This window comes from Ctenocephalides felis, unplaced genomic scaffold (genome assembly GCF_003426905.1).
Source record: "Ctenocephalides felis isolate EL2017-DRISC unplaced genomic scaffold, ASM342690v1 CF-g0.4_SCAFFOLD_03570, whole genome shotgun sequence".
Classification (NCBI taxonomy): domain Eukaryota; kingdom Metazoa; phylum Arthropoda; class Insecta; order Siphonaptera; family Pulicidae; genus Ctenocephalides; species Ctenocephalides felis.
In genome coordinates this window covers 11,969,964-11,994,253 of record NW_020539724.1, presented here as the reverse complement: position 1 = coordinate 11,994,253, position 24,290 = coordinate 11,969,964, and the positions used below count along the sequence as shown (strand labels likewise).

At 28.1% G+C, this 24,290-nt stretch overlaps 2 protein-coding genes across 4 annotated transcripts in view; both read right to left on the bottom strand.

Moving 5' to 3' along the window:
- Positions 1–24,290, bottom strand: part of LOC113383358 (transcription factor AP-2-epsilon) — a 540,995-nt gene that overhangs the window by 39,942 nt on the left and 476,763 nt on the right. The window lies entirely within an intron of this gene.
- On the bottom strand, positions 2,946–13,466 carry LOC113383361 (RYamide receptor-like). 2 transcript variants are annotated; one of them, XM_026621632.1, is made up of 4 exons: positions 13,402–13,466; positions 11,143–11,425; positions 5,468–5,838; positions 3,873–4,129 (listed from the first exon to the last, which is right to left on the bottom strand). In XM_026621632.1, exons 1-3 carry the CDS (start codon positions 13,459–13,461, stop codon positions 5,504–5,506), a joined length of 678 nt encoding a protein of 225 aa, XP_026477417.1. In that variant the 5' UTR covers positions 13,462–13,466; the 3' UTR covers positions 3,873–4,129; positions 5,468–5,503. The 2 variants fall into 2 exon arrangements, with proteins under 2 accessions (XP_026477418.1, XP_026477417.1); XM_026621633.1 differs by lacking the exons at positions 3,873–4,129; positions 5,468–5,838 and adding an exon at positions 2,946–3,036.

The window sequence follows — 24,290 nt, the reverse complement described above, 5'->3', positions numbered from 1 at the left end:
GATCCATTTTTGTGATAAAAACATTAAGAATTAAAAAAAATGAAGTAATAAGAGAAAATTTTGCACATTTATTTATATGTCAAAAAAAATCTTATTTTGATAATGTAAAAAAGTACATTTTAAAAAGTTACATAAAATGTTGAAACAAGTATAAAGATTCATTACTAATTCTCATTTTTATTGAAAAAGCTTTAGCTTGACAGAAGAAAAGCGAAAAACTAGTGTAATACAAACAGCAAATAAGAAACTAAGAATATAAATAAAATAAATACGCAGAGATTTTATTTAAATGTTATGACAATTATTTCTAATGTTAATATATATATATATATATATATATATATATATTATAAATATTATTATTATTAAAAATATACCCATACGTATTAAATTTATTTACAAATTCTAATCAAAATATTAGATAATATAGATTGTTAGAATAAAGTAAATTTTTAATAAAATATTTTAAAACTTTCACAAATATTTTAATTTCAGTAGAACTTATATAAAAATTAGCGACGACTATTAATGCTATTTCATATTTCTATTATAAAAAAACAATATATGTTTTTATCATTATATTTTTCATTATTCTCATATTAATTTAATCACAGCCATGTCAGAAAAGTGTATAATGTTTCTATTACACCTATGTGGAAACTGCTTTTTGTAGGCAGGTTTATTAAGGGAGGTATTTTAAAATTACCATGATATTTTCACCTCCGGTTCGGAACGTGAAATTCTAGCGCCGATGTATTATTAACTTCCCGTAGGGCAAGTTATAGTAATCGCAAAAAAATCAAAAATGGAAATTTTTATATATCTTTACATTTCAGAGGTTTCTGAACACATTTTGGCATACCTTAGAAAAAATGGATGTATGTGTGTGTGTGTGTGTGTGTGTGTATGTGTGTGTATGTGTGTGTGTATGTATGTATGTGTGTGTATGTATGTGCGGATACAAATTTTCGTCGACGATTTCGGGAACACGGATCAACCGATTTGAATAATTTAAAAAACATTCGCTTCGTATTGATAAGGAGACGTGCTGATTAGTTTTTGGCAAAGGCAGGTCTAGCCGTTCCGAAGATATGGGGCAAAAAGTGCCAAAAACGGTACCTCAACTTTAAGAGAACGGAGCGTCCGATTTGAATAATTCAAAAAACATTTCACTTGTATTGACAAGATGAAGAATCGATAAAATTTTCATGAAGGTAGGTCTAGCGGTTTCGGAGATATAGAGGAAAAAGTAAAAAAATGGGCCATTTGGCGGTCAAAAATGATCATTAGACATATGCACATCAAATTATCAGATATTTTATAGAGATTTTAACAATAATTATACATTTTGTTAACATTCCTATGGGTTCCGTACCAATGCTCATGCGTTAGACAGCGACGCGGCGCTTACGCGCTTTATATTTTGTCCCTATGCAGTTAAAGCAGTACGATTGCTTTGAAAAGAAAGTTCAGATCTTCCACAATATGTCAAAATAAAGAAAAAAAAATTTTTTTTCAAAAAAAAAAAAATTTTTAAAAAATTTTTTAAAAAAATTTTTTTTTTTCAAAAAAAAGTAATTTTTTGTCAAATTTATAGTTTCTCAAAAATCTCATTTTTTCAAAGTAAATTTTTTTCAAAAATGTTAATCGTTTTAAAAAAAAAAAATAATTTTTGGTACGGGAAGTTCCAGCAATTTGCCTTAAGGCACGATGCCCTAATTGCCTTAAGACAGAATTCCACTTACAGCTAGTTTCCATTTATAAATAACATCAAATCATAAAATCATTATGGGCAGAGCAAATCAAAACAGCGGAACCAATTTCAACAGCAATCAGAGGGCTTATGTGGAAATCGTTGGAACTTTGAAGCAATTTATCCAAAATTAAGTGAAATGCAAAAAATAATATATAAATTTATCCACGGGCCCATTGTTTTTCAGAATAGTACTCAACGATTTCAAACATTCCATGTGCTTTTCCAAGGAGCATACCATCCATGGTGACATTTCCTTGAATCATATATTTTCCTGCAGGTAGTAAAAACGCTGGAAATTTGCTTGCATCAACATGAAAGGATAAATAATAATTATCCTGAAATTAAAAATAAAAGAAAACAAACAATGCTCGGCTAATTTCAAAATAATAGTTTCAACGTCTACTAACCGGTGGTACTGGGCAAGATCGTGGAAGTTTGTTGTCAGGTGAAAACAATATGTCATATGCTTGTTTTCTGAATGTTTTGATGAGAGTACCCACAAAACCAGTGTTGGTAATTATTGCATTAGGAGACAATAAAGGGCAAGGTTTATAGTAACACTCGGGAACATTGGTCTATTTTTACCATTTGAATGCCTAAGTATCTCACCAGTTGCCTAAATTCATAAAAAATAGTTTTTTTTTATTTTTTTTTTTTTATGGCCTCGCTTACTCGCGCATTTAGCCACTACATTATTCTATACAGTCATATACAATCTTCAATTTATACTATCTTCTTCATATAATCCTATTCTTCTTCTATACTTCTTAACTAACTATCTCATTCTCTTTTACTATCTTCACTTCATTTCTAACCACTATTTCTTCTTTCTTCTATACTTCTCATTACTTCTTACTTCAATTCATTTTTAAATTCTAATTATCTAATTTTTATATTTAACATACATATCTTATTAGTACAATTCATAATTCTATTATTATTCCAACTAGTTAATATTTTTTCAAATTCTGGCCGGAGATTCGAACTCGGAACCTCCAGCATGTGAATCGGGAACGCTACTCTTGAGCTAATTATAAATTTTTGTTTCGCTGAATGGTGAACTATAGCCAAAACGTGTTTATATATGCATAAGAATTTTGCAATATCATAATTATTATAAAACTTACAACAAGATCATCAACAGTTTTGAGTAGCGTCCCATTGACAATTAAAATTGTGTCAGTTCTATTAATTTTTTTAATATCTGCTCTATGAAGAATTCCGTAATCCTTGTTCATATACTCTATTTTATAAGATAGAGGAAAAAGTCTATATTTCATCTAAAATATGAAGAAACATAGATTTAGAAAAAAATAAATTTTCAAAATTATACGTTGATTGCAAGAAACGTTAGATATTTTTTGCAACTCATTAAAAATTACAGGTGAATATAAATTAAAAGATATTTTAACTTATAATACATAAAATTCATGACGACTATATTATTATATGTATGATCTAATCTGAACATCAAATATTTTATTGGCATTATAAAGTCAATAATTAGGTTTACAGTTTCTTGCATCTAAAAAAACCTTTGTTAAATGAAAATATTAATTTTATTCTTATAATTACCCAGCAGTTCACAGAATTGTTGATATAAATCAATAGAAACAAGGATGAGCAGATTATAATTCTTTTAGTATAAACCATTTTAGAAATACTTTTAAAATGTTATATAATGTATAAAGACGGTCTACCTTGTTACAATGAAAAATACAAAAATACAATAACCATTTTGCACATTCTATTTTATATATTTGAAAATGTAATCTGATAATCGAATCTAAGCTATATGAAACACAATAATCAATTACTGGAAGTTAGAATTTTCATAAAATGCAAATCATCTATCTATTTAACATACACATGTTCACATAGGTATAGATAAATATTATAAAATAATCATTATAAAATATTAGATTTATTATAAAATATGTATACATTAATAATTTAAACTCAACCATGAACAAATGGTCAAAATACTTATACAATTAATTTCTTAATAAATGTTTTATGTACATTGTAGATTAAAATATAATACTGGATATATGAACAAATATATTTGTAACAATTTTAAATTTACTATTACATATATATGTATGTGTGCTTCAATTTTATATTGATATAGATAATTTATGATCAACAATATAATGGTCTAATATTATGAAATCATCCACAATATGCAGTTTGAGTTGACATAACAGCAATGATATACTATTTGATAATTTAATTTTGGCATAAATCAACATTTTGATAATTTTTTATATACAAGATATTTTCACTCAGTCACTATATATAATTACATCACAGAATCACTAGAATTTTATAGCACTGAATATTTGATAGTACATGGTACTTCACCCAAAAATCCTGGTGCGAGCATGGAAATAAAAGAATTAATGTGAGAAAATTTAAAAAATTACATTAATTATTATATTTCTTGTAGCAAGTGCTTATCCTAAGAAAATTTCTCATTAAATTAGAAGCTAAATTACAGTTCTAATTAGTGGCATTTTGTCTTAAACTTTATTACCCAGCTGTAAAAAATACATTGGACAACAATGGCAGTTTTCGTATATTATATAAAAATAAATTTTTGCTGTATATTATCTGAATATCCTGTAATTTATCCGCAAATTTAGTGTAATTTAGAGCAGTCCTTGGCTAAATTTATTTATTGTTCAATTTTATAGATAGTAAACAAAATTATTTTAATTTTAATTAGTAGAACTAAAAAATAATAGTTTATCTTGATTAAATAACTTTGAAAATAATTATACCTTATTCATGCATCATTTTCACATATAAGAATGAAAATGTTTTTATGATAGTGAAATGAAAGTTTTCGAATAAATAAAAATAATACATTTTGAAATAGAAAAATCATTAAATTAAAAAATATAAAAAGATATTAGATACATGTTGATACATGCTTGTTAATATCAATTTTAATTTTAAAAACAATTAAGCTAAACTCGGGTATTGTCTGTTCCGAGCAATTTTAATTAATTAATTTTAAACATTCTAATTGTTTTTTTATTTAATAAAATATGATTTTAAAAAACTGAAAACGTCTACTTAGACGTATCTTTTGTTTACTCACAAAATTTCCTGAAATAAAAAATACTCTCATACTTGCGACCAAATTATGTTTAATTGTTTTTGAAGCCTGATATAATAATTCTAAATCTTTTGTTCTTTAATTTGTGGCTTCTAGAGTTTAAAACTTTTTTTTTAAATTTGAGTAGAGGAAGTTATTTCTTCAAGAAGAAGTGACTCTGATTTAAATTAATATATACCCTGGTATAAAAATCCAAATTAATATATACAAAACCTTTCTGGAAACCATTGCAGACTTATAAGATATAAAATGCTATTGAACCGATATGATTTCAAGAATCAAAACGCTGTCATCTATCTTTTATATTTGGCTATATTTGTCATTTTCCATTTATACAGTAAAAACCGACTTTTCCACTAAAAACCGGTTTTCAAATTCCATAATTTTCGCCAAAAAACCGGTTTTTAAAACCGGTTTTTGAAAACCGACAAATCCTAAATGGCACACACCCAATACCGACAACTACTTTGTAAACCTGTGTTTAAATCTGTTAGTCATTGTTACAAAATTTAAAGCGCGATCACATCTTGCTTGTAAGTTATTATATAACATGCCAAAAAAATTAATTTGCATCTAGAAATTCTTACCTTCAGTTAATTATATCATCCTACATCACCCCATCATCACCAATGACAATACACCAAGTCACTTTCATCTTCCTCTTTCACCACCTCTAGATCTGGTCCTCGGAGAACGCCTCTAGTTTGTTCTCGTAAGAGGCGCCATTTCCCGTAAGAGTCCCTGGTCGTCTCAGCGAATTCGCCCGCGAGATTGGCGCAGCCATCACCTGCGTCTGGACCATCATGGGCGAGAACTGCGTCGAGTTGCCGCCGTTTAGCAAGGAGCAGTGGCAACGAGCCGGCGACGATTTCCGCTTGACGCTGATGTACGTGCTGCAGGTGTTCATTCGACGGAGGCCGATGTGCTCCTGCTCCAGACCTGGGCGGCAACGAGAGGTCTGAACGATTATTACGAATGCCTCGGAGGACGGTGGAGGATTGGAAGTAATTGATCAATGAGTGGAAAATGAATGATAAAAAGATGATATAGCACTAGGTTGTATTCGATGAAAACATCAATGATCTAGAATTATGGAACGATTATTACGAATGCCGTGAAGATTTTTTGTTATACTTTTAATTACAATCTGTCGTACTAGAACATTCAGTAATTGTGTTGACATTATTATATGGCTTTTTGAATGGATGGCAACCAGTCCAGTTGTGACTATTTAACTATACTCGAAGTATATGTTTGACATTTTATAATTTTTTTTTGCAGCTATACCTACGAGAGGCGAGTTTTACTTGAGATCATATTTGAGATCTATAACCTCAAATGGAAAGTTTACATCAATGCTGCCTGATGTCGAGATTTGGCAAGAATCGAACCAGCAAATCCGGGACCAAATAATCACACATAGAAATAAGAAAATATGAATATTGGATATACAGATAGTGAGTAATTTTTACTTTTCATTTGTAATTTTTGAAACTATTGGTACATATTTTGTTTTATAAATTAAATTTTAGTCCTATTGAAAAAAGGGCTAAAACTATAGCCAAACTGTATGAGTTTTTGAATAATGTTTTAAAAAAATTCGTGATTTTTATTGATGTTTTGCCCGAGTTAAAGGCTTTATTAATAGCTATAAATTTTTAGTATCAAATGTTAATATTTAGGGTATGTATATTACAATAGGAAGATCAAGTATTTCATGACTAACCTATATTGATCACTAATATATATTGAGTAATATAAATTGGCTTTGTTATTAATATATGTATATATATATATATATATATATATATATATATATATTATATTTGTCTGCCAAAGTACAGCAAATCTTCATCATTAAATGCTTCCATTAATTCGCGACACGTAGATTTTATTACTCCGTCAATACAATGTCGTAAACATTTTAGTAGCGAACAATAACGCTCAATGACGATTTTATGGCAAATGAAGGATTTTATGTCATCTTGAAAAAATAAATAAACGAAATCATCGGTAAAATAAAAAATTGCTGCCTTTATGACCCGAGAATCAGATTATTCTACCGCCATAAAAGTTACGAAGGATTACGTGTCACGTGTTTCTGTAAAAGCTGCTGAAATAATAGTTTATAAATCCAGTAATTTATGTGAATTAACTTTATTTGGTTTAATTGAAATGTGAAAAGCACGGTTTTAGCATCCATTTACAGTTTTCCAGTTTGATGACGTTGGAAGATAATTGAATTATTTGAATGAATGGTTTTATTTATTATATATGCAAAACAGCACGGACGACGGTTCACACGCTTTTTTAAAATAATTTCAGCCGTGTGACAAATTTAACAAAAATAAAATTGAATATTCAAAAATACGAAGTACAGAAATAAGAATGATATGGTATTCATTCAGTCTATTCAACTTTTTTTGCATTTCCTAAATACATCTATGAGCATAATTTTGAAATCATGTCAAACATTGGATAAAATATCCAAAAACACTGCCTGTATGATTTTCAACGTCCAAATTTTTTTTTCTTTAATTTTATTTTCAATAGCAATCAGAATACATGACAATTTTATGAGCTATTTGACTTATGTCATTCACTCGCATACATACACACACACATTCAAACACACATGTTAATTTATCTGATGAATATTACATTGATATTTAGAGAATCACTTCAATAAATGATTCTACTATTCTGTTCACATAAAGTTATAGTTTTAAGGGTCCTCCATATTTTTCTTTGGGCAGCTTCTTCTTCAGTCTTCTTCAAACTGACCTCGTCTAATGAAAAACCTAATAATGACATGTCTGCAAAATTCTTCATATTGATATGATTCCAATATTTAGATTACGATTATGTTTTAACAACATAATCCATCAGTTCAACAAATACATCTGTCACATATTAAATGATTGATGATAAATTTCGTTTCATCATCTGATTTTGAGCGATCACATGTCCTATACATATTTTCATAATTCTAATATAACCATAAGCTGAACAGACTTGATATAATTCTATACAGAGTTGACCCAGGTCTGGGTAAAGAATGTTTCAAATATTTTACTTGGCATTACTTTTGTTGATATTTAAAAAAACACACTCTTGCTTTCGAATATTTGAATATCAACAATTCATATTTAAAAAACATAAGTCTTTGAAATGAGTTTAAAAATAAGAAGACTTGTTAAGAAATTGGCTCAGCGAGGCGCCCCAATAAATTTTTCGATATGCCAAAAAAATGCACACGTTTTATATTTCTTTTATTTTTGTTTTCAACTCATGTTTTTCTTTCATAACTTATCTGTCATATAGCAAACCAGATTGATAAAATACATAAAACAATATTAACAAAAAAATGCTTTCGTTGTCAACTATTACATGGAACATATTGAAAATAATAAATAGAGCATCAATGTATCAGCGAGTAATTCTAGAATATTTGTGCCATATTTATGAAAGGAATGAGGGTCAGACCCAAGAAGCTTATGAATTGAACAGCAAAAAATTGTATAGATACCATATATTCAATAGAAAGTCAGTCAAGCAAGCTGAAAAAGACGAATTAAATCTTTCACACACTCTTGGTGATAAAAAGAACGTTTTCGTATTCGCACTCAATACAGATCCTCCTTTCACAATTTTCTCATAAGCGAATTTTGGGATTGAGATTTTATGAGGGAAATGGTAAAAGATTTCTGAATCTGTATATGCATTCATGTATACATGAATATTATGAATTTTGAACTTCAGAAGTTAAGAGCTTTCTCAAAAAATCTTTCCTTCCTTCTTTATTTTTTTATTTATTCAAAACAAAATTCAATCTTGATAATAAGAGAAGTTGAAATTCAAGTTTGAAGAAAAATGAGGCTTTTCTTATTATTCATACTAAACAGATTTTTTTTTAAAAAAAAGTGGAGTTTTAAAGTTTGCTAAATTTTTCTGAAGCATAATGTGCTTCGAACCATAATTTATGGCTACAATTAATTATAAAGTTTAATTTATATTTTATTTGTTTTTGAAACAAAGTATAGATTTGTTTTAATTGATTAAGTTTTATATTACTTCATTTCTAGAAAGTTACATAAGTCTGCAATTAAATCAAGAAATAAAGTTAAGCTTTCCATGTTAATGAGCACGTTTATGAAATTATACTATATAAACGCGATAAGGAGTAATTTACAAAGTTTTATTATTCGTAATTATATCGCCTACTATATAAGTCTAAAAATAAAGTGTATTTTAAATTCTTAATCGATTATAAATGTGCAACCATAATTAGAAAAAAGTTTTAGTAAAAGTTTTAAATATTGTGGTTAGAAATATATTATTTAAAATTACTGAGAAATATCTAAAATGTGAAATGCTTATGGTGTTTATTTTTGGAGAATTATATGATAATATCATTTTATATTATTTTTGCTGCAGTTATTGATCGAAAAAATGTTTGAAAATAGAGTTCAATTGCTGCAACGCGATAGATTTACTTTTAATCATCACTAGAAATGCAATTGCAATTAAGAAACTTATAATAATGTCAAAGAATTCAATTAAAGTTTCGTAAATACTGTTTGATCAATAATAGACTTCGTTAGTAGGTTGAAGCACATTTTAAAATTTTAATTAAAATCCATTGATTTTATTAATTAATAAATTTCCAAACTTCCAAGAAATTGACGCAACAAATATTAAAAAATCAGTTTTTTTTTAATTTAGTAGACGAAATTCATAAATATTCAAAATCAAAGCGTGCATCTTGATCATCATAGTAAGTTTTAATTTAGTTAGTGAGAAGTTTTCTAAAAACTTATGAAAGATGTAGAATGATTTATGCATTAAAATTGATTTAGATGCTTCGCATAAATTTAATATATATTAAAAATTACTAGATCAATTATAAAACTTTAATTGTAAGAACGAATAGTGAGCCTTATTCATAGCTTTGCATATTTTTGAATTGGAAAATGCTAAAAAGAAAGTTATTGCAATTCACTTATATGAATACAGTAATATATATTAGACCAGTGATCGAGGAACCGGGGTAAATTACCTCAAATGGGGAAGAAATGGAATTTTTGCGGTTAAAAGTATGTATTTTTAGTTGATATTCACTGTATTTGCTACGTAGGTGGTAACCTTTTTTCGCCATGGAGGTAATATCAAATTAAACAAAAAATGTTTGAGGCAATGATTAAAAAGCGCTGCCCAGCGCTTCTTTAGACCATGAACGCTATTATCAAACAAAGTTTCATTAAAATTACTAAAGAAATTATTCAATAATCTGGCCAAATCTATCTTCACCAAATTCGATCTTTTACCAAGTATGATCTTTAGGGATCTTTTGCCAAAAATTAATCAAATCGAGTTTTCAAGTTTCATAAATTGACCTTCAAATTTTTGGAAGAAATATGGAACCTGGTGGAGCTGTTTTTCAAAACGCTGGCAAAAGTTTCGATTTTGGCTCATAGTCATACGTTTTTCAATTTCGGTCTTGCACGATTTAGAATGACTTGCGAATTAGAATGAAACTGCGAGAAAACATAAAATCAGCAAATCGGATTTTCTGATGAAAACAAACTTTACTTTCGGGAAGTTTGTAATACCTCTTATTGGAAGCATCTACATTCTGTTATATAGGCAAATAAATGCCATGTTGCTAAACAACCTAAAGCTAAGGTGACCATATTTTTCTAAGTTAAAACCGGGACGGCAATTTTTAGTTTTGCTAATAATAACAGTTTTCTTATATAAATCTTTTTTTTGATAATAATTGCGGACTTTTAGTGAGAACTATATTAATCGATTACATGTCATACTTTTTTATCTATGATATATCATATCTTATATGGATCAATACGTTTTTTGCGCTTTTGAGCCTTTTATAATATTCTATTCAATTCTATTCATAAATATTTTGCAAAAATTAGCACTTGTTCGTTTGTTTCCATAATTTTTGTTAATTTATCTGTTAATTTTTGAAAAACCTGGACAATCGGGGACAAAAGATATAAATGCAGTACAAATCTGCTTTAAAATAATACGGGACACAATGTGGATATCCGGGACCGTCCCGGCCAATCCGGGAGTATGGTCACCTTACTAAAACAGACTCCTCTTTTGGTAAGTTAATACCAACTCCTAATGGATGTCTCTACATTTTGTTATACAGACTAATCAATACCACGTTGCTATACAATCTAAAAACAATAATGCACCCAGATGTTTCCCTCGAACCAATATGAAAAAGACTCACCAAACATCGGATGTCCATATCTATGATCTCCCATGCTGGCAGACGTGCCTCCGCCAATGGTGCCCCCGTTTTCGGTGCCCGTCCGCCTGCGCCCCCTGAACAGCTTGCCTACGCACGGCACTGGACTCAGCAGGATAGCGAATCCGTCGCGGAAACGTGCGTTCATGTAACAATAGATTATTGGGTTGTAGCACGAATGCGACATCGCTAGCCAATGGAAGGAAAACCACACGTACGGCAGGGGAGGCCAACCTCCGAGGGATTCGTCGTTAGTCCATATCACCTAGAGAAAAATTCAATTATGTCATATTTTAATATGAGACGGTACATATTTGTGCCTAAAAATTTGTATAGACCAAATAATATTAGTTCATATCATCTAGATTGGTGAATACTCAAATGATTTATGTCTACCCTAAAGAAGAAATTATCTAGATAGGTGATTACCCAAATGGTTTATGTCTACCCTAAAGGATACATGATGCCAAAAAAATTCAGCATTTATGTATTAATATTATGTTAAGTGGTAATAAAATTAATGATATACTGATTATATCGAGATAAGGTAACCAATGATGAAGTGCTGAAGGAGTGGAAGAAGCAAAATTTGTACTGAGTACGATTATGAAAAGAAAAGAAAACTGAATCAGACCCATTCTGCAAAAAGAGTGCATCCTACATGATGTCGTCGAACGTAAAATGGAAGAACTGAAAGGAATGTGGTAAAGAAGAATGCAGCAGATTGACAACTTACTCGACAACAGAAAGTACAGGGAACTGAAAAGTGGAAAATAGGATCAGGAAGCATGGGAGCAACAGTTTGAAAAAAAAACATAAGTGAACAAACAAATAACTAATGAGTATAAAATGGTAAAGGTAATAACAAACAAGGAAAGAAAAAGGAATCATTAAATTTTGGTCCTCTTTTACCATGGACCTGACTTCAGACAGACTACTATTGATATTATTATATTGATTATTTAATATCAAACCCAGTAGAAACAAATCGTGGTTAGATCGTTGCTGAAGCTGGGCTGAATATTATAATATTCACCCAACAATATCACTATTGACCCCACATTCACGAACTTTAGGCAAATGGTATTATATTCTTGAACTATTTTAAAATAAACTTTCCAGATACTTGAGATTAGCCTAAAACATCTAGATGGCAAAATATATAATTTACCTAAGATGTAACTAAATATTTAATAAAAATGTTAATTATATTTTCTATTAATAATTTATAAAAAAACATTGTGTAAATTTTGAATTATAAATATCTATAAGAATCAATTTTATGAAATTACTTCTAACTGCTCCTAAATATGTAACAAGTAAACTATGTTACTACAAATATAACCAATAAATGTTCTTGGTAAACTATTAATGCTATTATCTATTAATTAATAATAAATTATTTAAATATTAAATTTCATTATTTTTTCCTCTTATTTTTGAAAAAATATTGACAAACATGAGATTTAATATTATATTACGTTATTTTATAAGTCGCTTTGAGAAAAATATTGAAAAGGTTAATATTACATTAGTTGTAACGAAGAATTGAAAAATATAATTAAAAAATGCATCGATATAAAACAAGGAATTGAAAAATCTAATTTTGCATTCCAATTAATAATTTCCGTTTTCAATGCAATTCACGGCAAACGATCACAGATATAAATAATTTATTTATGATATCTGCTGAACAAAAATGTTCAGATGCAAATGTTATTGTTAAACAGATTATCAAATGTGAAATACAATTGCAAGAGAATTACAAAGTTTTATCAAAAAAAATTACAATAAAAAAATGAGTGTTGAATGTGTCGTGATAAGCTTTAACAAAATTTATATAATGAACATTTGAACCATAAAATGAAATTTTATACAATAAATCTACTGTCAACCAACTATATTTTAATTTTGCTTTATTTGATAAAAAGCCGAAAATAACACCAAGTAATCAAAATAGAACATAAAAGCAATCATGTTTCATTTAAGAGTAAATAAATCGATACCAAGCGATTTATTGACCGGTCATTATATACGACTCTTGGGTCATAAAAAGAAAGGCTTGCCCAATCCTCCCCGACATGGATAAACGACAAACAACTTTACAAAGGAGAGATCAAAGCAAAAACAGTTTTACCTGTTCAAATAATAAAGAGGAAAAATCATAACTTCCACTCCTTAAGACCATTTTAGAAAAAGGTTATAGGAAGGGAAATTTGTTTTGGGTTCAGTAATATTCACCATTAAAATATTAAACGGCATCCAGCATACGGTAAATACGACGACCACAGTCAACATCATTTTCACCATCTGAAATGTAAAAAATAGTAGATATTTTATATCGTTTTTACAATAATAAATATGGGTCAGAAAATATTTTAGAGGATGAAAAATATTGAATACAATAAACATATAGGTCACAGAAGCGATTTGGTAAGGCGAGAAAAAAGTTGGCTTATATTGATATAAAGCCATGGCATATATTGATATAAAAAATAGTGCCTTTTCAGGAACATTGACAAAAAAACTTCTTTGATACATTACGTTTTCTTGTTACAATTTTAACTAAATTATCTAATAAAATTACCATGGCTTACATGAAAATTTTTCTAATATTATTGTATACCGCCACGTAATTATGAAATACAACAAAAAATCTGCAATTATAGACCGTATAATACTGTGCTCTAACCAAAAAATATTTTGTAAGAATTTTTAAAAGAATTTTTGGAAGATATTTTGAATGGATTCATATAAATGGTGCAAATATTTCTACTATATTTTAATTTATAGCCTTAATATATTACAAAGATAAAAAGCAATTAATTCGATAGCGACCAAATATGATTTCATTCGTTTTTGTTTTATCGGGAACAAATAAATTTATGTTACATATTGATAATGACATAACATAAATCATAGATTAGTGAAACATTTGTTTGACTATAAATCTAAAGTAATTACTGTCATTAGCATTTTGCCTAAAATATAAATATACACACATGTGTGTGTATATTTAATCAATTCAGGTTTATTTTGTACCAATACGAACATGTAATATATTTATAATACATAAAGAGAAAAGTGTAAAAGAAACTGAGAAGCTGATAAAATTCAATTATTGGAAATTTCAACGTTTCAGATCAGATTTCTTTTCTGCAATTCTTCCCTATACTTATTTTAATGTAATTACATTTGGAACATGGATAGAATCCGACTTGTATTTTATTCGAAAGATATTGTCTAGTAAAGATAAAGATATACTGAATTGAAGTGTTTGTGTTTTATCCAATTACCATATTTATAACTAAACCAATTTGCACTTAATATTGTCATGTTTTAAATTTGCATCTGTGATGAATTAAAGTTTTAACTAGAAACTATTTCTATTTTAAGAACTGCACATGAGTTCCATCAAGTTAATTAAATTGTTGTTCAATTTAATATTCATTTCAAATAAATTAAGATCGAAAGCTATTTGGAGTAGTAATATCGTTATTTTGTGAAACATTTTTCAATGCAAAGATTTTTACCAGCCAAATATCACAAAATTAGCAAATCGACGAGTTTCTGACGAAAACAAACTTGCAGAAGTTTATAAGCAGGAAAAATACCATGGTAATCGTTTTTAAATATATTTATTTAAAGAGATTTTGTTTTAAGATAAATATCTATCAAAAACATGTATTTTTTTATTAAAAACTTTAAATATCACCACGTATCACAAAGAGAGAGGAAAGGATACAAAAATCCTTAAAAACGGACAGCCCCTTATTACTTAAATGAATATAAAACTAGTGGGGCGCATGGCATCGTGCCTTAAGGCAAATTTCTGGATTTTTTGTACCAATTTTTTTTTTTAAAGATTAACATTTTTGAAAAACATTTACTCTGGAAAAATTAGATTTTTGAGAAACTATAAATTTTTGACAAAAATTTACTTTTTTTGAAAAAAAGACTTTTTGCAGAAAAAATTATTTTGAAATATTTTGGAAATTCTGAACTTTTTTTCAAAGCAATCGTACTGCTTTAACTGCATAGAGACGAAATATCGAAGCGCGTAAGCGCTGCGTCACCGTCTAATGAATAAACATTGGTACGGAACCCTTAGGAATGTAAACAAAATTTATACTTATTGTTAAAATCTCTATAAAATATCTGATAATTTGATGTACATATGTCCAATAAACATTTTTGACCGCCAAATGACATTTTTTTACCTTATTTTTATTGAGAGTCCATAACCGCTGGACCTGCCTTCCCAAAAATTTAATCAGTTCTTCATCTTGTCAATACAAGTAAAATGTTTTTTGAATTACAGAAATCGGACTCTCCGTTCTATTAAAAACGGAGTTATCGTTTTTGGCACTTTTTGCGTAGTATCTTCGGAATGGCTTGACCTGCCTATACCAAAAACTAATCAGCACGTGTCCTTATTAATAGGAATCGAATGTTTTTTGAATAATTGAAATCGGTTGCACCGGTTTCCCGAAATCGTCGACAAAAATTTGTATTCGCACACACACACATACACACACACATACATCCATTTTTTCTAAGGTATGCCAAAATGTTCAGAAACCTCTAAAACGTAAAGATATATAAAAAATTTTATTTTCGATTTTTTGCTTACTATCACTTGCCCTACGGGAAGTTAATAAATAAATAAATAATTTTGTATTTTTTTCTAAATCCTCTTACATCTATAGGATTACTAGTACGTCAACTCCCAACTATAGAAACTCAATATCCGAGCAACAACTTGTTAACTATTTTCGTACAGAATTTTCCACCAAACTTTTCATCGGAACTCAATGTTTGTTTTGTGGCAAATGATGAATCTCTTTCACGCACATACGAACAAGGTCCCTTTCAAAGGAAAAACCAAATTACCAAGGACTTCAGATAAACTAATAACGTGTCTGCTTGAAATGATACAGAGTTTTAATGGTGAATTCGATAAAGGGAAAAAATCGGGAAGAAGGAATATAGAAAAAGTTTTTATTTACACAGATATAGATTCGTAAAAGGAAACTTTTTAAATAGCGACTATTGTGTTTGGAGAATGCCTCGATCTTCGAATAATGGGCTGAAAGTGGAATACATCTTGGGGAATTATATGCAAGGATAAAGGACAGTTTTTTTGTCATGTCATTTGCACAAAACTTTTATTTTTAGTGCAAATGGTAATGGAATTTGTTAAACAAATGAATTATGTTTTAATGTGATCTTTTTACAGATAACCATGAGGTTGATAACATAAAAGTTTAGCACTGAACAAAATAAATCAATTTGTGGTCCGCCTTATTACGGCCTTATAGTTTCCTCTGAATCTTGTATGGCAGATATAGTAAAAAAATAGATCTTCGCCAATTATCTAATGAACAGAAACACCGATGTTTTTCGATACTACACAAGCCCATAATGAATTCATGTACTCACATATAGACCATGTCAATATTTAATCAAAGGTTCGCAGATACCTACAATATCGAATCAGGAAGAAACAGAAACATGTATAAATATATCAATACAAGTTTCCTAAAAATAGATACGATAAATATTATTTCATTGAGGAATAGCTTGAACCTTTATCAATGGATAGATATTAAGAAAATTATAAAAAAAATCGAAAAAAATCGAAAAGATAAAAAAAATAGAATGATGGCCAAAGATATATTGAAAATCACTCTGAAGTAACCTCGAACTCTGAATCTATACGAGTTTTCTAGATACAAATAGTAGCTATTACTCTTTATAATCTGACGTTAAAGTAATGAAAAAGACCTAATAAATTTCTGATATTGAACAAAGTCTGGTTTATTAGTTAAATTTATCATGTGATGTTGCAGGAGGAAAAAACGACAGAAAAAGTCTTTGCAGAATATATGGGTTTTCACGTTTGGGATGTGATACTAAAAAGATTTTTTTCGGACTTAACTCAAATTAGTAAAGAAATGTTAATACATTTTTATTTTAGTCAGATTAATCTGTTTTTTTTTCATTATTCAACTCTATCATTTATTATAAAAATGATCTAATGAATAAAATATTGTTAGATTTTTTCTAAAAAATAGAAAGTATGGTATAAAACCACAAAATCTCACAAAATAATATTGTCGTAAGGAAAATCATTTGTCTTCCACTTCTCACAAAATGTAAAAGGTCAACTAGACATAATATGTTATCTCTAAGCCAGTATTTAGATTCTGCATATTTTTTGCTCCTATATACCCATATGTAGATAAAATATGAAAAATATTAGAAGAATAAATATGCGACAACTTTTGATAAAAAGACTTTAGTATATATTTTTTAAAAAAGGGTCTCTTAAAGTTATCCAATTTTAAAATTTTTTAATTCATAGGCCTACAAAAAACCTTAATTATTGAAGACTTGGGTCAATTGTGTCATTATTTTTGTCTGTGGTCTTAGAAATAATATTTACCATTACGAATCCAGAGCTTAAATAAACATATTTTTTCCATAAATTTTTCAAAGCAGTTTATGATCATTACTATCATATATTCTGGCTTGATGTTGAGTTCTGGGATACCCTATTTGTGTATAATATATATATATATATATATAATATATATATATATATATATATATAGTCGGTCAGAAAAGTCCATATTGTGTTTTAAAGTATAAATATGGTCCGCAAGCATAGTTTTAAATTGTCTCGAACTTTTTGAATTGTTTTTATGTTGTTGTAAACGTTTAATTAAGTTCTGGCTTGTTTCTCCTATGTAAATTAAATTACACTATATATATACTCGTATATATATATATATATATATATATATATATATATATATATATCGAATCAATTGCTGTTATTCAATGTACCTAATCTGCAACCGTTTAATGCATCTAATAATCTATTGAAGTGGAAATTTACATTTTGCTCATTTAGGGGTCAGTTGTTTGAACTCGACGTATAACGAGTATTCACTAGAAATCGATTTTGCTACCTACGGTATAGAGATTACGCTAGATTCAATTTATTATATATACATATACAATATGAATAAATCACAAAACAACCAGCGATACTGACAAATGTGTCACGAAGCTTTTAACCCCGATGCAACTGTCCGTAGCTCTATAAAAACCTATGATTTGCAATCTGCGCCGTTTGACTTCTAGCGTCAAAGTCGAGTTTATATATATTCGCAATATATGGGTCACTGATTTACATAAAAAAATCAGCCAGTACACCACCACTCTGCGGGTAGTCGGTCGGCTTCATAAGAAAACTATGCTGGTCATTTATTTTTACGATCGGCGATGGCGCTCGATAAGCCATGGGCAGGGAACTCTACTGACCGAGAGGCGACCTACCCTCCGCGGCGCAATTGCGGTCCGGGTCAGGGGAAGAATTACGCGCTCAGGGAAATAACTGTGCGATGAAAGAATATGAAGATAATAGTGGGAGAGCCGGGTGATAACTTCGAAAATTTTAAATGAAAATCTATAGCAAGCTATAGTCAAGCAAATTGGTCGAAAGCCGGGTGATAATTTAAAACAATTTAATTAAAAATCTGAATTATATATTTGTTGATTTATCAGCACTATTCTGCACTTTAGAAAATTATGCATTCTATGAATAATTATTTATTTAGAGCCGACAGATAATTCAAAAAATTTGAACTAAAAATCTAATAGCATATATTATCTGATTTACCATAACATTTTTGCACATAAGATTATATATCTCATATAGATCAGGCAAATAGTTTGAGATTCGGAAAATATTTCAATTTTCAAAATTTAATATTTCAAAATATTAAAAACCTAATTTCATATATTCTTCAAACAATTTCAATATAAGAGAAAATTGTGCATTTTCTAAATTTAACCTACCTTAGTTTTTCAAATAGATTTGCTAATCATGTGTTATCAAACAATCATATAAATTTGAAGTAAATATGTTAATCGTCATGATTTATTAACTTTCCGTAAGAAAAGTTATTGTAATCGTAAATAAATCTAAAATGATTTATCAATTTTGGTTTGGATATATTTTTTGTTGCTTATTTCTATTTATTATTTATTTTTGAAAATAACCATGTAATCATTTATCAATATTTATCTCCATATTATGAAGACTATATTATTTGAATGGTAATCATCAATAACATATTTCAATAAAATAAATAAAAAAATACTTTCATCATTCTCATAAGTTTATTTTGGATATATTCTTTAACATAATTTGTTTTTGTAGATGAAAATGATTTAATTTTTTTTTATTTATTTATTTATTTACATATATACATTATTTTCATATCTCAGACAGACAGAGGTGCCTGGTATGTTTTTTTAAATAAATTCTTAAATATAACGTTATATAAACTAATTTTCTTTTACATGAAAATATTTTTCTATTTTATTTATATTATAATAAGTTACTCTCTTGTAAATATAGAGACTTTAATTATTTTTGCATTGGATTTGGAAAAAGCAATAAATTTTTGCAACGTAGTCTGAAAATGAAAAATATTTATTGTTGAACGATTTAATAAAAATATTTGTATATATATTTGATAGATGAATTCTCGATTTTTTATTAATTTGGACTTTCTGAACAGTAAATTCAAATAAAACTTTTATGAAACAGCAGTATTTATTTATTATATATATATATATATATATATATATATATATATATATAAGGGTAGTCCTTGATATGGACATTTTCGAATTTCCTTGCTCCCAAGGGCTCAAATGGTTCCAAACTGATAAAAAACAGTTCTCTGAAAGTTTTAGCTCTTTATAATTATCTTTTAGATAGTGCGCAAATCAATCAAACTTCGTATGGAAATAGCATGAAAAAAATTTTGAAAATTAAATAAAAAAAATTTTATGTATAGCTTAGCGACAAATTAATTAAAAGTGAAAATTTGTGTCATTTTTTATTGAAAATTCGACGCTCCGCAAAATTTTTGAAAATTTTTTCATGCTATTTCCATACAAAACTTTGATTGAATCGCTCTATGTAGAATACCATTAAGACAACATTAAGAGCTAAAACTTTCAGAGAATTGTTTTTTATCAATTTGGAGCCATTTGAGCCCTTGGGAGCAAGTAAATTCGAAAATGTCCATATTAAGGACCACCCAATATTAATATATATATATATATATATATTATATATATATATATATATATATATATATTAATATGAGTAAACTAAGTATCATTTCCAATTTCACATACGAGTTTATTTAGCTAGAAGTTGGAACTTAAAAATAAACATAGAGTTGCGTTATACATACATCATTTTCTGCGAACAATATTGAAAATTGTTTGGATAGAGCCAAGATAGATGACAAGATGAAATAAGTAAAACAATGCATTCATTATTTTGAATACATAGTAATTAATTTTAAATTAATAATACGTTTTCAATTATTTTATATCAACTAACTGTTGACTCAGCTAAAAGTCAGAAAAAAGTCAGTTGCAATTAACTGAGGCGCTGTTAAGAATAAATCCTACCTTATGTGTATTTAGTAAAAACAAACAACCTATCGAAGAATCTGTCCCAATTTCATTAGTTGAAAAATCCCTCAATCCAAATAAAAATCTCTCCTTAAGTGGATTTAGGAAATTGACCAGATATCAAGTGAATAGTATATAATTTGTGCGTGGGTTGACAAGGGTCCTCGAAATAGGGACCTAGACGCTGGATATCATATGAACTTTTGACCAAATGACTTTTCTTCAATTTACTTTCTGGAAACTTTTTCTCGAAGTGAATATTTTTAGAATAAATAGGATATTTCAAGTCCTAAGTTTGGACGATACTTCAGACACGTATGGAGTCCTAGATAAGGAGAATGTCTTTAGGAATTTGATAAAAGTTAGTGCCATGTAATATTTTTTAAAAATAGAGTAATAGATATTCAGGACTTTCAAATAAAAATAGGTGCTTTAGTATATATTTAAAATATGGAATCAATTGAGTTAAAAGACAATAGGTGAATTTAAAAAAGCAATTAGGGTTATGAATGTTGAACAAAATTTAAAAAAAAATATGGCTCATGGTGGATTTACAAGATTAAAAAAATAATTATACGGTGATGTTTGTGCAAAACCCATGACAAAATAATATAAATATTATAAAATAAAATCCCCAAAACCCATTACTATATCAATTTCCATATCCTCCCGACCAAATATAATTAACGTGTAATTCAAAGGACTCGTTAATGATCCCCCCCATACGAATGTCAGAGGTGTCGAAATAAATGAAGGTGTAGGTTCTGGCAAAAAATATGCGGGTATTGAATTTGAAATTCAGCTAAATTAAATACCGGAACATCGTCAATAGAATTCGATAATCGGACCTCTGTCAAACGCTAAGTGCTGTAATCAAATACCTTTATATTCGGATATCTGACACCCACGAATTCGTTGAAATTCTAACATTACATGAAGAAATTCATATGCAAAATGTAGAGAAATGGAAATATTTTGGCACAGAATTATGTTTACTACATATGCCAGTATTTCAAATTACTAGCAATGTATTTGTTTCATTTTTGATACCGATGACTATCATAGAAGCAGAGCACATCTAAAGTAAATCATGACAATATGATGTAGTTTGGTAAAAAGGTATAAAATGAGCAAATGAGTTTGTCTGAATTATTGAAATTAATCTTTGATACTAAATCCTATAATATTTGATTAATGTATTTGAAAAACAAGATATTTTTTTTTAAATCTGAAGTCTTCATTTAAGTACTACTCTATTCCTGAGTTTATTAAAGCTGGTGTCCTATTACTGATTTTAAATATGCTTTGTTTGCATTTTATTAATTAATTAATGTACTTTATTAATTAAAGAAAATTGCTGCAAATTGCCTTCGGACGTGATATATCGCAGTCTAGCCACAATATTGAAGTGAAAAGCTCATTTTCCCACATTGTCTCAAGAAAGAAGAGTTGACGGATAATTTATTGCCCTGAAAGCACATTGCTCTTATAGACATCTAGCCGAGGTAAAATTTAGATGAATAATTTTTGATAAATAATAGTGATTTATAAATAATTTTTCTATACTTCAAGATTTATTTCATTTACCATAGGACTGGGACACATATTCGTACTCCTACTTCTACATTTATGACTTCAATCGTAAAATTAGTTGAAAATTAGGGAAAAAATAATTTTTAATTTGTAGTTTTCTACAAATTGTTTCTGCATTTGTATTTGGATCACACTCGTAGATCTACTAAATTATTCAAATGTTTTTTCAATTCACAAAATTTATATCTCATAATCCAAAGTATAGGATGGATATTTGTTTCTTGAATTATTGCGCCCTTAATTCCTTTGCGAAAATTATTTTCTTTGAATGATATCAAAGCAATGATCCTAATAATACTCTCGTATTTAAAAAAAATAAAATTATAATTATCCAGATACAATAGAACTCACAAATTGAACCAAAATTTAAAAAATGAACTTTTATGAACAATATATTGTACGGGGTTGATATTCAACAAAATGTGGAAAATACATATAAATTAAGATAAATTATAAATTTGGAAATGAACAAATATATATTTGTAACAAATTTATCGTATCATATGAACAATTAGTATATGTTATTCATTATACGGAGTTTTGGCAGATCGTTACCAGATTTCTTATTGGATTCTTACTAGATTTTTATCAAAGACAAATTTTCAATAGATTATTGAATTAAAAAATTCAACCATAATCAATTAATATAAAGAAAATTATTTGTTATGTAGTTCTATTAGCCAGTGGTCTAATTTGTGACTTAACCACCTGCTCGCCTCGGATCATGGGTTGCAAAATGTCATTGAACCTACGTTCGATAAAGGGTCGATTTTTGCTTCTAGCTTTCGAAATCTCAACGATGAAAGCAATTAATTTATTTAAAGTGGGTGTCAGAAAACGTATACGGGGCGAATACACCCTTAAATGTCTCCCGACATTCGACAGACGGCTTTAGTCGCCTTCTAAATTGAACAAAGCCTTACAGTACTCAATTTTGTAATGACTCGCTGGAAGTGGCACTTTTGGGATAAAAATGAAAAATTTGAAATAAAAAATGTATATAAATAGATGCTTATATTATATATACACATATTCATATAAAAATGTGATTATATATACCAAACTATACTTTACAAAAACAACTGAAATTATATTGTAAGCAAAGAAGGTAATATAATTAAGTCATGCAATTTTAAGTATTAATTGAATTTTATTTAATATTTGCACTTATTGACCAGTTCCAAAATACAACTCTATATATATATATCGCTTTTTTTAATTTTATTGGTTTTATTTCATATTATTAAATCATAGATTTGTAAATGGTTGAAGCCGCGGTTTCCAACCTGTGAAGCGTGCCAAATAACCCAAAATTATTGAAATGATATTAAAAAATAAATAAAAAATTCCTAGTTTTTGTATTTTCACATAACTGACATTAGAAATCACTTTGCAATAATTTGTAGTGTCAACTAATAATATTAGTAGACTGATTATCAAAGTAAATTGTTAAAAAGATGAGGGAATCACAACCTATTTTTTTATTAGAGGGGAGGGAGTATGGTTTGAAAAAGATTGTAAACCACAATTGGTTAAAGTATAAAGTTTAATATTGATATAATTCAGAATTGTTTCTACTATTATGATTATTACTCGATTACAATTATTATTATTTCAATGAATTAGTATAATTTTTTTTTTTTGATAGTTCTTCAAAATAAATTATGATTTAATAAGATGAAATGCAATTACGACTACTTAGTTTATTATATATTTCAAGTATGATAAAAAATTTAATTTTTAAACTCTCAGAAATTTAATAATGGCACTATACTCGTAAATGTGAAAAATGATACCATAACTTGATTTATGAGTGCACAGGGTAGTAAATTAAACCATAAAATGAGAATCCTGTTCAAAATTGTTATTTTCAGTTTTTATTAATAAACTGAAGTGCTCATATAGTTTATATAAGGTTGATAGCTAAAATATAATAGTAACTATTGGAGTGTAGCAAATTTTTGAATAATAATAAAATTTAGGACATAAAACGTTTTTGGAAGTACCTATATAGAACTTTTGAGTAC